The 14,933-nt window shown below is 33.2% G+C and overlaps 1 protein-coding gene across 1 annotated transcript in view; it reads right to left on the minus strand.

Annotated features, from left to right (window-relative positions):
* Positions 1-4,053: 4,053 nt before the first annotated feature.
* Positions 4,054-14,933, minus strand: part of LOC125676865 (uncharacterized) — a 122,478-nt gene continuing 111,598 nt past the window's right edge. The window contains exons 14-15 of the mRNA XM_056160460.1: positions 14,009-14,039; positions 4,054-6,990 (exon numbers count right to left, since the gene is read on the minus strand). Of these exons, the coding sequence (XP_056016435.1) occupies positions 6,680-6,990; positions 14,009-14,039 (342 nt within the window). The 3' untranslated portion in view covers positions 4,054-6,679. The remainder of the gene's footprint in view (positions 6,991-14,008; positions 14,040-14,933) is intronic.

Genomic DNA, 14,933 nt, shown 5'->3' on the forward strand with positions numbered 1-14,933 from the left:
TTTTCAGGAGACCCACTCAGACAATGTATTTTAGGACAGTTTTTAATTAGGCAGAATAAAGATGTGTAGTAGAGAAATTTCAAACTGATGTACTTCTGCGGTGCGTTCGCCGGCCACGACAGACATAAGTCGCTAAAACAGGTAGTGATAGTTCTATCGCCAAACGCTCAACATCCGACATCCTGTGTGAATGTCACGGGTCCTCGGAGATGACCTTAAAAACGGATGTCCCTTGTCACAGTAGGTGTGACACGCTAAAGAACCCTCACTGCTCAATGACCGTAAGCGACGAGCATAGGCCTAGATTTGAAGCCCTTCACCGGTTTTGGTGAAGTCTCCATATGAGTGAAAATTTTTCGAGATGGAGGTTAAACAAGATACAATCAATCAAACTGCTGTTTTATTTCGACTTGTCACCACATGTCCTTGATCTCGAAATGTTCTGTCAAAAAACTGTAAACCTGTGATATTTTTATCGATATGAATTTATTTCTTAGTAATCTGAATTGGCGAAGGTTCAATGCCAAAATTTTAGAAAACTTGATTGCTTTATGACAGGGAAAGTAAAGAGGCACTAAATAAAAGAACATTACAAATTAACAATGGCGACAATTAATGTCTTTATAAACATTTTGATTTGTCAGATCATTCCATCTTGTCCATGAGGGTCAGATTTCTTAGAAGAAAAAATATTCTAAAATCTCATCTTGTAAGTACCGCTTTTCGTAGAAAACGAGAAGATTCCTGGATTTGAACACAATGCCCTTCCTTTCCATATATATATGTAAATGCAATGATAATGTAGCCCAAGTTGTAAGTACACCTGATAAAGTAGGAAATCTTTCTCAAGTCCATATGTGAATCATGTGAATATGATTGAGCTTTTTCATAATTCACAAAGATATAAACGTTGTCCTTTCATAGTTTTAGGTCGGTTATTTGAAAAACCCAAAACAAGTTCATAATTGGATTCTTCACAACCAGAATACAGACTGGAATATGTGATGTCGTCAATCACATAATCTTTAAACCGCAGCATGTTGTGGATAAAAAATCTTCTGAATCGATTCTTTAAAATTGAAATGCGTTAGCAAAGGGACATCATATCGGAAGTAACATTAAAAAGTTACGTATTCCATCATATTTCAAACTTTACAAATTTTATTTCATGCAAAGGTACTTTTACTTGCACTGTTGCAGCCAAACTTATTCATTACAAACGAACTACGCAGTGCCTAAATCCTTCAAGGAAATCCTATTTCGTGTTCTTGTTCTTTCAAATATATAATACATGCTGGACGTGTTAATTATGGTGATGTAAATGAAAATACTCACTTTTGAGACGTTTGAAATTCAGGGGGCGCCGACCTTCGAAATCACCCATGCTAAGAAGTCCAAAATTCAGGTAGTCTTTATACTGGATAAAATAGGACAAACATGGAGCACAGGGCACACCAGAGTTGGGATCAAGCATTCCCTGTCGACCGGTCACACCCGCCGTGAGCCCTATATCTTGATCAGGTAAACGAAGTAATCCGTAGTCAAAATCAGTAGGTAGAGGACGGCCTAAGAATCGGTATGAAACACGTCAGACAGCATATAACCCAAGGACAGGTTTTATTAGCAAGATAGATCGTTATAACGACCGTAATAGTTGCGAAATGCTGACTTGCAACAAAACCTTTGAAACTCCTGTAACATCAATCTATGTGTCAGTAACCTGCCTTAATTAATAATTGATCATACGCAGAACATGTCTTTGGATATCGAATCAGTTGAGAGATATAGGCATCAGGTGATTATGGAATACTGCTACATAAAGATTGGAAGTTGAAAATGGAGAAAGTGAAGTCATGCTGTTTGTCATGAATCGAGTTGTTAGTTTGCTGTTAACATCTATGCTCAATAAAACGTCGATGTATCTAAATGTCGAGTTGAAGGTCACATTAAGAGATTTTTTTTCGTTTCGCGTAGAAGCATCTGAATAAATTTTGTCTCGTAAGAATAGAATAATACGTCAGCTAATAAAGGAACAGAATTCTAAAAGTTCTTTAGAAATATTTTTAGATGAAACATTTGATTTACATCAATGTGGATTCTTAAAATTTCTAAAGCTCTTTTGATAAATTTGATATCAGCTTATTTTTCCATAATCAACAAAATCAAAACGTACGACTTCTCAACATTTTATACCACCATTCATAACGATGGATCAAAGATGAGGCTTTTTGACATCATAGACAGCTGATTCTGGAAGAAAAGGAACTTAGAAATATTCTAATGTTTTGATCAGTCATGCGAAAAATTATTTTAGTCACCATAATGATTCCGATTATACGCACAGGACTCTCAAGTTGATATTAAAACAAGAATTCCGTGTTCCTGTTTGCCTTACTTTTAATTCTGTATTATGAGATTCGTCGTTGTTCGTTATTTTCACCTTTTCATGTATCCATTTTATACTACACCGGAGAAAATTGATAAGGATAAGGAGTGGATGATATGTACAACGATATTTTGAAATTAAAAACTATCCAAATTACAATTTAGTGAAAAATTCAGTTTTATTAGAGAGTAATTTGGGGAAAAATTTAAAGCCCCTGCTGGAATGGAATGCGCAGTCAACACGTTGAGCTACTCAGCTAGGTAATTAAATCTATACAGAATATACAATTATAGCTGATATATATTTGCATTCATGTTTTAAAAGAAAGTCGGCCATTATAGCGATGTAGTTTACCGCCTTAAGAAAACTGAAGTTCATTCATATGTCACTTCCATATATCCCAGTGAAATTGAAATAAAGACACCGCGGAGTCTGCCATACCTGCTTTATATTTGGATATTATCTTGACCATAGATGTTAACAGCAACTAACAACAAACTTTTCTACAAACGTATGACTTCATCTTTTCAGTCGTGAACCTTCCCATATTCGTGTTGAAATATTTCTTTATCAAATGCATATCTTTCAACTGATTCGGTACGCGACAGGATGTTCTGCGTCTAATGAATTTTAAATCGGGAAAGGCAAACTATCTATTAAAGTGATAACCTGCATATGGTGTGTATATATCTCCACTGATTCGAGCAAGAGCTTGTTCTGCGTATGATCAGTTTTTAAATCATGGCAGGCTACTGAAAAACAAGTAGATACTACAGAGGTTTCGACAATCTCATTTAAACTCAGCATTTCGCATTCTATAGTCTTTATAACGATCTAGTTTGGCAATACAACCTATCATTGGGTCGAATGCTGTCTTACGTGTTTCAAACCGATTATTAAGCCGTTGTTGACACACTGATTTTGACTACGGATAACTCCGCTTACCTGATCGATAGAGATCACGGCGGGTGTGACTGGTCAACAGAGGGTGCTTACTCCTCCTAGGCACCTGATCCCGCATCGGGTATACATGTATCCAGGGGTCCGTGTTTACCCAACTCTTTATTTTGTATTGATCACAGGAGTTAGGAGATTAATCATTTTTCGTCATTTTAACCTTTCATTTTGCATGTTTTAATAGTTTCGTCTAAAGTCAGCACTCCGCTAATTCTTTGGTCGATTTGACGATCAAATTTACAAATACAACTTGTCATTGGCTTAAATGCTGTCTGACGTGTTTCATACCAATTGTTGGGCCGTTCTTTACACATTGATCTTGACTACAGTTTACTCCGTTTACCTGATCAAGATATAGGGCTCACGGTCAATCGGAAATGCTTACTCCTAGGCACATAATCTCTCCTCTGGTATGCTTAGGAGTCCGCGTTTGTCCTTCGCCTAATTTTGTATACTAGATGGGATAGATCACTGTGTATTCACTTGTTCGTGTATTTTATTCATTCAGTTTCCGTTTGAAATGTCATCTTATTACATCAACATTGGTCAATGATTTAATTCTCTTTCTGCATTTCGTTGTGTCATGTCTTTTAGGTCACATAACGTTATAAACATAGCAAGGTTATAGTGTCTTCTCATGTGTAACGATGCACAATGTTTTCGCACAAACATCTCCGCGCTGAAAGAAAGACAACACAGTAACACAATGCTACAAATTTGTGAGTTTATTTATCAAATTCATGTAATATGTGAAACCAATTTCTCATGATTTCGAGAAAATCAACCTGGATTTTAAAGATACTATCTTGCAATATCGTGATATATTATCTAAATTTCGAGAGCTTTGCTAGTAATTTCTTTAAAAAATTACTAAAAGATTTCCAAATATTTTCTCATACCTTTGTGGTAAATAACTCGTGATTACAAGATATTGTAATAACAATATGATTACGAGCAGAATTTTTTTTCTTGACAATTATTGGCAATTGTAAGTTAATATATAACCATAGTTGTGATTGTTTTATATAAATCAAGAAACTCACAACATAGTGGTGATGTACATAAAGACTCTTACTATCAATGGTAATAGTTGATAATTTTATAAAATACTCAAAGAAATGGATTCATTTAAACATTGCCTGTGAACAGGTTTGCTTTCCTCTATTCTTTATTAGCACAATTGCTAATCTCCTCCAAGTTGGATGAGACCACAAAAACCGAGGTCCCATATCACAGCAGGTGTGGCACGATAAAGATCCCTCCCTGCTCAAAGGCCGTAAGCGCCGATCATAGGCCTAAATTTTGCAGCTCTTAACCGACAAAGGTGACGTCTCCATGATTGAAAAATTCTTGATAGGGACGTTAAACAATATACAACCAATCAACCATATCATCTAATTATGTGCGAAATGTGTGTTGATATAAGTTGTGCAATGTTTACAGAAACACAACATCGCAAGTAAGCTACGATAATAGCGAAAATCCAGAATAACTTAAAAACAACTTGCTAAGCAGACTAAATCATATGGGTAGAACAGGATCAATCACACAAGAGTGAATGTCATACACATCACTCTACAGTGTGATTTATATATAAAAATAAGTATAATCATTCAGATTTTAGTACGCAATCAAAAATCAAAATAATTTTGGTTTTGGGATACGTAGATAAAAGATCGAAAAGGCAATAATTCAGAATGAAATATCTAAAGACCTGACTGTCACTTTGCCATCTAGATGATATGTTTAAAACTCTATTCCAAAGATGCTATTTTAAGCTTTGAAAGTAATGTTGTGCTTAAAACATTTTTATACACAAGTTTCATTTTATGATTAGAACATATGATGACATTGTGCTTGGAACATTTCTATTCACACATATATCATCTTGTCAAAACATAACTGTACACTTAGATCATCATTAAACGTTTGTATACACATAATTCACATCGTTGTTAGAAAATTCACATACACCAAAATCTAATTGTTGTTACAGTAGAATATTTATACACATACATCATTTTTTAGAGCATCAATATTCAAAGATATATACCATTTGTTTAGTACATTTACAAATAACATATGTAGGGAAATGTTCGTTCCCGATTTATTGCCGCCCCTAGTGTCAGAACACGATTTTAAGTCTGGTATTAGTAAATATTTTCACTCTTTATCTTTCTTTTAACACAAATGTGTCTGGGAAAATTTAAAATGGGGTCTGCAAAAATAACAAGGGGGAAAATAACGCTGTATACAATATTCAATTCTGATATTTTACAGTACTATTGACAATGTGATGAAAAATATAATTGTTACATTGAAATATGCTTTGTAAAATGTTTTAGTCTTCATAGCAATTAATCCATTCTGAACCTCTGTCAGTTCAGATTTATTATCACTGTAAATATTTCATTTGGAAATTCGGTTCACTGAACCTTTAAACCTCAGTTCGTGCTACAATTCTTATTAGTACATGTTGCACCCTTGAACAAAAAGATTTTGCGTGTACCAAATCACCTGGTACATTCCAAGTCCAAACTTCATTGTTGGGTAACCGTGCCATTGTATTTCTAATTATTAAACCATAATTATCAATGATTGGGAATGATCGAGGACGGGCGTCGCGCTTTCTGAATACGGTGTTTCAGTTGCAAGACTCGGTATGGAACATTGGATATTAAAACAAAACACCATGGGTGACCAACATAAACAAGAGATCAGGCATACTGATAGAGCGATATATATCTATTTAAACATTTTTGTTATGTAATCCTTTGTCTTTTTAGGCTTTTATATAGGAGAAAGTCCACTTGTAGTGAAAAGGTTACCTGTAGGTATCCAATAAGTTGACAATTGCTGTACATTATTTTTAAGAAAACAACTTGCTAAGCAGACTAAATCATATGGGTAGAAAAGAATCAATCACAAAAGAGTGAATATCATACATATCACTCTAAAGTTGTTTTCATTTCTTTTGCGAAACATGTACTAAGTATGTTGTTAAATCGCTTCGCTCGGCACCAAATCTCTTGGTACTTGAGAAAGGTTTACCAACATATACATAAAGGACATTACATCAATTACATGAAAGATTGTGGACTTCGTTATGTTAGAAATCAAATGAAACAGGCGTACTGTCATAAAGAGCAGACTACATATATTAGATACATAAATATGACTACATATATTCATCTTACGATTATTGTTTTCAAAATATTTATGCGCTCTATGAATATATTACACAGAACGGTATACTTACAAGAAGAATAATTTCTGACAGGCAATAGATAGTATTTTTCCGTCAACAGTTGGATCACGTGAAAAACAAAAGTAATTTCATTTTCCTTGATCAACTATGGATTTCACTACTTCCTGAAAATCTTCCCAGTCCACGGAGATTTCTGTGTCGTTTTCACATTGTCGCAAGGCCTCTCGAAGAGCTCTAATCGTTGCCCCTTGTTCGCTTTTTCGTTTCCACTTCAGCAAGATGTGGTATATCTGTTCACGGACTGAGTTCGGTGATTCTATTTTGATGATTTCGATATCATTTTCAGAGAGAGAAAGGTATAGCGCCTGTATGTAAATGTCCTTTCCAAACATTTTGATGAACTTTAGCAAGTCTCTCTCTTCTAGAATTGTGGATTCACCTGTGAATGAATAAATCTAATGAGACTGTGGGGAAATTAATTGAGCTATTATGTCTGATATCCTGCATGTTACGGATCTTTAATTTAGAAAAAAAACTAGAAAGAATTGTTTTAGGGTACTAAACCTGATGTCTCCCCTTCAATTTTCCATAGTTTTTAAAATAATTTTAGGAATCATCTTTCAAGTCGAAAATTAAGAGTGACGGTACATAACAGTCACAAATATGTGCTTCAAACAATGAACTGTGATGTGAACTTACTAACATACCAAATATGAAAAGCCTATGTCAAAAGACAAAACATTATGGTCCGGACAAAAACAACAGCCCAAAATTTAATTATTTGACCTTTACATAAAAGGTTAAGGTAAAAAATAATCAAAAATGGCACGCTACACTGTCTTATCATCTTATACCTACTACCAACATACCAAATATCAAAGGTTATATCAAAAGACAAAAACAGTAATTGTCCGGAAAAAATGTCCCCAATTGTATTATTTGACCTTTACATAAAACGTCAAGGTAAAAAGAAATGGTGCGTGATACACTGTTTTATCATGGAATACCACATTCCAAATATTAAAGGCCTTTGTCAAAAGACAACAAAAGTTATGATCCAGACAAACTTTGTATGAAAAGCGGAAGAATATTTTTTTCACACTAAAACAATATTTCCCGCTTCTTGGAAGGGGATACATGATTATGTAATAAAATAAAGCCATTGGGAGTGGAATTGATCTTGACAGGGTGGTCTTGTTTAGAGATTTCCCTAGCGAAGATATGAATATATTTTATTGAAAACAAATGATCTTAAAAACAATTTTCATATCTACACGCATATCCCTTTATCACTTCATTATAGTATAATGTAAAAAAAAAATGATGACCTTTACGATTGACGAAAAAGTCGATGTGGTAAATAAAGAGGTGAAGATAACGAACAGCGATCAATCTCATAATTCCTATAAAGAATATTAAGTGAGGATTAAGACTAACACAGACCCCTGAACACGCCAGAAGTAGAATTAGATGCCCGGGAAGAGTAAGCATCTCCTGTTGACCCGTCACGGCCGTTGTTTTTAAAGATTGCAAAAATAGTTTTGATTGTAAAGTCACGGTGGGTGTGACCGGTCGACAGGGGATGCTTACTCCTCCTAGGCCCCTGATCCCACCTCTGGTGTGTCTAGGGGTCCGTGTTTATTATCTATTTTGCATTGCTTATAGGAGTTATGTGATTGATCATTGTTCGTTATCTTCACCTTTCATGTTACTATACCAATCTGATTAAATTAAATTATTTGATCCGCTCAGGTAAATCGCAACAATAGTATCAGAAGTAACTGAATAGAGGGCCAGGTCCACATGACCTTTCTTTACGCCAATAAAATTGACGCTGTCAGATTCTGCCAGCGATGTTTTCCCCAGAAACACTTCCGTCAATATTTACGGTAGAGGCGACTACGCGCATGATTGGATGTTGCACAACTTCAAAACATGCAATGAAAAATATCTGCATTTTCTGTTTTTGTTTTATTCAAACGGTTAAAAATACCGATGGAGAGGAAAGGATCCAAAAATTCAATTGTCAACTAATATTCTTACATAAATCGTAATTAATAATTATACCAAATCGGGCGCATTTCATCTCGTACGTTTTGTTGTTTGTGTGAATCGAAAAAATTAGGCATCATTTCGAAATTTTGGAATTCCTCATATGAGCACATTCAACTTTAGAGCGTTGAATAAACTTCGTGCGAGAGAGATTACTGTAACTTGTTTACGAATTCACCGGGAACCAACTGAATAGCTGTCATTATCTGTATGGTGCAATTTGATTTGCTAATAGTTCTCATAAATAATCAAAGAGAAAGTTCATGTGGACATGACCGTTTTTATTGGATTACTTCAGAACATAGTATAACGATCTATGTGAGCGGATCAAAGGATCTGATTTAAATTAGATTGGTTACTGCACATGATGCAATTGACATAATTTGGATATGTCCTATCGAAAAGGCCCTTAATCTAGTTACTCGTAGTCGCAATTTGTTGAAATGAAAGATATGGCACAAAAAATATTGGCACAAAGATTTTTACTACGGATAACTCCATTTACCTGATCAAGATATAGGTCTCACGGCGGGTGTGACCGGTCAACAGAGGATGCTTATTCCTCCTATGCACCTGCCCCCACCCCTGGTGTGTCCAGGGGTCCATATTTACCCAATTATTTATTTTGTATTGCTTATAGGAGTTATGAGATTGATTACTGTTCGTTATCTTCACCTTTCATTTATATATTTGCAAAGACTTAGGTTAGTACCAGGTATTGAAAAAAAAAAACACTATAAGAATGTAATTATCCACAGTTGTGCAGAGGAGGTCTTCAACTTTATAAAAATGGAAGTGAGTGTCACGTATCAGGTGTGTTAAAATTATTTGAAATGTTGATACCATTTTTTTTCTACCAAACCGGATGTTATTTACCAGACCTATTGAGGTTGATGATAATATCGGGAAGTCTATTGAGAGTAGATCATGAAACAAAGTATTTTGTGACATTTTCATGTCTTTTGATTGTGTGTGGCCTGATTACGATTACTGGGCGAATATTTACAGAATATAATCTTATTTACACCTATGACAATCATAATGAAAGAACGCAATGCGTTTTGCTCTGGAATGTCATTCTAATCCATCAATAACTACAGGAGCATATTTCAGTTCCAAAAGAAATTTTGACATTTCTCAATGTCCAACACTTTCTGCCAGAATTTTTCTCAACACAAATACCTGTACTTTACATCTCTTTTTTATGACTGGATTAAATTTCATTTTTGTTATAAATGAAAACGCTTATATATATATATATATATATATATATATATATATATATATATAAGCGCTTTCATTTATAACAAAATCTTCAGACGTCTAAAGATTTTTTAAAGATGAAAGAGCTTACGTTTTACAACGTGTTGTTATTTATATATATATATATATATATATATATATATATATATATATAAAAAGCACTAGAATGACCAACGACATGAACAATTGGAATTGTCAAATTTTCGGGACAACCTGTCCCATCTTCAGGACGTGAAAGGATTACATTATGGAGAAAACACAAATATAATTAACAATAAGCACTAAAGCTATACTACAAAACTAGCTAAACACTTTTCCAGCGGATTACATGTTGCAGGTTCTGTTATTAACTCAAAAAAGAATAAGAATCAGAGCGTGAACTCATCATGTCTGGTCACTGTGGTATCAGTCGGTAAAGTCGGTGAAGGTATATATATATATATATATATATATATATATATATATAGCACAGAAATAACAATGAACTGATTAATAAATATAAGAATCAATTGACCATTTTGAGAAAATTTAAGTATAACTCCCACGATCTGTTGCGGACATCGATCGTCATTTTACTGCGATCCATCATTTTAATGTTGTCTTTTGCGATATGATATTTCATGTATGTAAGTAACAAAAGAGTTCAGGGTTATATGCATTGAAACTAGCAAATTAGGTTAAAAAAAATTGGGGAGTGGGGGGGGTATGTAGAGCACTATGCAGAGTATTATAAATCAACAGTAAAATATTAAGATGTTATAGAAATTTGCAGTCATTGGAAAAAACATGCACTGTATAAGTTTAAGAATCAGGAAAATCCTGTCATCTTAGTTAAAGTCCGAATAAAATATATTGCAGGCACAAAGAATTTCTCTTTGCCAACACTAAATCTGATTTTTGAAGAGGACAAACAAACAAAAAGTAACAAAATAAACTAATAATCAGCGCCCACTAATGTAGATTTGGTCGGAGTATATATGCTATCTCAATTACAATTTTGCTGTCTTTTTAATTGCTAATTAATCAATACTAGGATTTATGAAAACAAAATGCGAAAACAAATACAAAGTCGTTGAAATTAAAAACAAAAACATCACACTAATTTCCATAAATCAATGCAGTTATTGGGCTGGGTTATGAACTAAATCCTCATGATTTAGTTCATAACCCAGCCTATTCTCATATTAAAACAAAAAGGTTGGATCGTTTTTGTCGTAATCAAAGCGTCGTTACATAGATCATGAATGACAGTAGATATCAGAAACTAAATTATACATATGACAAACATATCAACTCTTTTGAAAAATTGACAATGAGTCCGTTTTTGAAAAATAAATTACAAAATGTTATACATATGGTTGTGTGTTTTGTTTTGGAGGGTGTAAATACTCTTAGCACAAACAATACTCGTTCTTTCGCACAAATGTTGACGTCGTTGAAAGAGGAAAACCATGCTACAGACAACAGGATGATCCCTGCAAAGGGATTTTCTGCCTCCATGTTTTATTGACTCAATTACAGGAAAAGTGGTAATTTTTACTGCAGTGGGAGGAAGCGCAATACTTTTGACCTAAACATTTGAACCAATTTTGTATTTGAAATTAAAATAAAACCCCACCCCATCCCCTCCTTCAACAGCAATAGAAGAAAAAGACATGGGTGTTTTTAGTTTCTGTTTGAATCGTTATATTTCAATAGTTTCATTTATGTTTAACCATCTGTATTATGAACAGTACATTCAATGCATTATCACGAGGGTGACATTAAGAGTTTAAATCTGATTTACCTAGTACTGAATTGAGCGAGTTATAAATTCCTGAATTCAACGGATCAACAAGTAGAGATGTTAGTCCAATGAACATGCACTGTACATGAAATTAACTTCATTTATATCTATATTTAAATCGATTAAAGGACACATCACATGCATATGTTTCCAAAGTATGCTTTACTTTTTTATGCTTATAGTAATTAATTCTGACAGTTCATTTGCCAAAATATTGCGATAATTAGCCACAATACGGATTTAAATCTAGGTGCCGATTTCAAACTCGAAGACTACACAAAATATTTCATTTAAAACACATTTAAAGTAGTTTAAGGCATGAGAAGAATTAATTTTGCTGAAAAATTAAAAAGTTTACAAACATGCGATGTGTCCTCTAAGAAACTCGTTTAACAACTACAGTGTATATGAAAGGTGAAGATCAAGTTCATAACTCCTATATAAGCAATACATATATACAGGGAAACTTCATCCTTTTAGACACCTGATTCCACCTCTGGTATGTCCAGGGGTCCGTGTTTATCCTGCTTTTGATTTTGTATTCTTTATTGAATTCAACAGATTGATTACCATTCGTTATCTTCACTCTTTTATTTCAAATATTACATCCATTCGATGCGTAAAATATCTATAATTTTGTCTGTAGATCTCCGTGACCATGACATGTGAAATATGATCGTCACTTGCCATTGTTTCTCTTGTCTCAGAAATTTGGATATTATTTTAAATATTTGAATTATTTACAACTTGTTGTTATAGCAACCAAGTTGACGCTATACAAATAAAGGTTAAGGAAAATAGTTTATTAGTTTTGAGCATAGTGCCATAACTGTGTATGCATTGGTTCAATATTGATTTCGTTGTTTCAAGTACACTATACATATATTACCTAACCCTATCCACTTGAAAAAAAATTTGTGTCGATTCTAATTTTGAATAACTTTGGAAGGGACTACATTTTATGGGGAATATATTTTTCAATCAAAACTTTCTACATTTGCATAATTTTACAGTTTCTGTTTATCCATTATACCTTCAATGTTTATACCCCTATACTTACATTTCAATTTTGTAATTTATGATACAAAAAGGAGTGACTTGGACCTAATTCAAATCTTGCAATTCATTAATTTGGTTGATATTTTCCAAACAGAACAGCGAGTCTTAAGATAATATAAGTTATTTTACCAGACATTTTGCATTAAAAAATCAGTATTTTGGTCAATAATAAAAAGAATTGATGTACATCCCCACTTTTTAATGTTATATTTTAGATTTTAAGACGAGACTTTGCGATTTACAGTTATTCTAAAACTTTCCAATTCTATATTAATAATGCTTTGGTATATGAACTGCGAAAAGATAATAATTTCTTTCCAATCTAATAGTCATAAATATCTATAAAGAAATATCTATATTGATAGAGGACATGGTTATGTATCTATCTAATGTAATGATTGATTTGTGTTGCGTAGGTTGTGTTTACACCAACAGACAAATCAAGTTTAAGCAAATAAATCTTTAGTAGATTCTAAATGCAAAAAGGTCAAGTTTACATGTAACACACTGTAGCTCAATAACAAACATGTGACTCCAGTTTTTCTGTTCAATTTTCTTATTCCCATTCCATATGAAAATAAAAATATACTTCCCAAAAATTCGACAATACCACACAATCTAGGAGCCAACCTCTTTAGGTCCATTGCATTATACATGTATGTCATATATTTTATATGTTGTTGAACATACTGAAACAAACGTTCAATATGACATTTTTGTACATTCGGACATCACTTTCAAGTGTTTTCATGCCATAATCCAATAATCATCCATATTTCTAACACTCTGACCCTAATTTATTCTGGTATAAAGTATAAAGCAATAAATACCGACAACTGTCTCTTTTTTCTGTTCAATTATCTTAAAGTGAAATATTAAAAACCACAAGAAAATATTTTGAAGACAGTCGGTTTGTTCATGTTACAAATCTGTTGCAAATGTGTATATTTACTAAGTGCTTCAAAATCCAAATGAAATCGAATACTAAAAAAGATAAAATAAATTATTCTCTTTTCCGAATACAAAAACGCTAAAATTATCTAGAAAATGCTAAGATATTTTTTTTATTGGTTTTTGTACAGATAATAAAGTACATGAATACAACAAGTCATATATAATTATCAAATGCTAAGATATATCATAGAAGGAAGATCTGGGAAAACATATTATGAACTATGATATATATCAATTCATATTTTATATTCACTTGATCCGAATATGATATTCATATTACAAAACGGCAAATAAAATACTTTAATTTATGCAAAATGTAACCGTTTTCTTTTTCTTGTCTTACCTGTAGTTCTTTCTGACACAGGTAACACATCCTGTGGAAATATAAACAGTAGTTATAGTGGCAGCGTACTTTGATATATTGCTCTTAATTTAGATGTAAAAGAGGCCTATTCTTAGTAAAGAGGATAACTGATTTGAATACTGAAGATCAATCTCATACGTCCTATAAGCAATACAAAATTGTGACGACTAATTTAACCTGATGATATTTATCAGAGCACAATTTAGTGCTTATTATTAGAATAAACTTTTCTCGGTTCACGGCACCACGTAATGATGGGATTCTAAAGCAACATTTTCCCCATCTAAGCATTGTTTAAATCCCTATTTCAAAAATCATATTTATTTCTAATTCATGGTAGCATATTGCATCTGTTGACAGGGTATGCTTGTTCCTCCTAGGCACCTGATCCCTCCAATGGTGTGTCCAGAAGTCCGTGTATGCCCAACTCTCTATTTTGTATTGCTTATAGGATTTATGACATTGATCACTGCTCGTTATCTTCACTTTTTGTCTGTGAACTGCATTGGATTTACAACACCGGGCATCAAAAATATCTATGATCTCAGAGTTTATTAAGGTGATTGTTGCATACTAATATATGTATGGATATAATACAAATTTGACTGTTTTGTAGTATTCTATAAAGTATATACACCATGTTTTAGATCAATGATTTTGAATCCAGACAAATTTAGTATTTACTATATAGTAGAGTTCTGTTTATTATTTAAAAAGCTAATAGATTTGATAACATCCTATGATGTATAATTGGTGAAGAAAATATAAAATAAATCAATCAGTATATCTCTAAATACTTTATTTGAAATAGTGTAAACCTGACTTTTCATTCTTATGTTCCTAAAAAGAAAGGTTCCCGTCTAGAAATTGCGTACTGACATTCTACCTCGACATTTTCATCGCT

This window comes from Ostrea edulis, chromosome 3, assembly GCF_947568905.1.
Source record: "Ostrea edulis chromosome 3, xbOstEdul1.1, whole genome shotgun sequence".
NCBI lineage: Eukaryota > Metazoa > Mollusca > Bivalvia > Ostreida > Ostreidae > Ostrea > Ostrea edulis.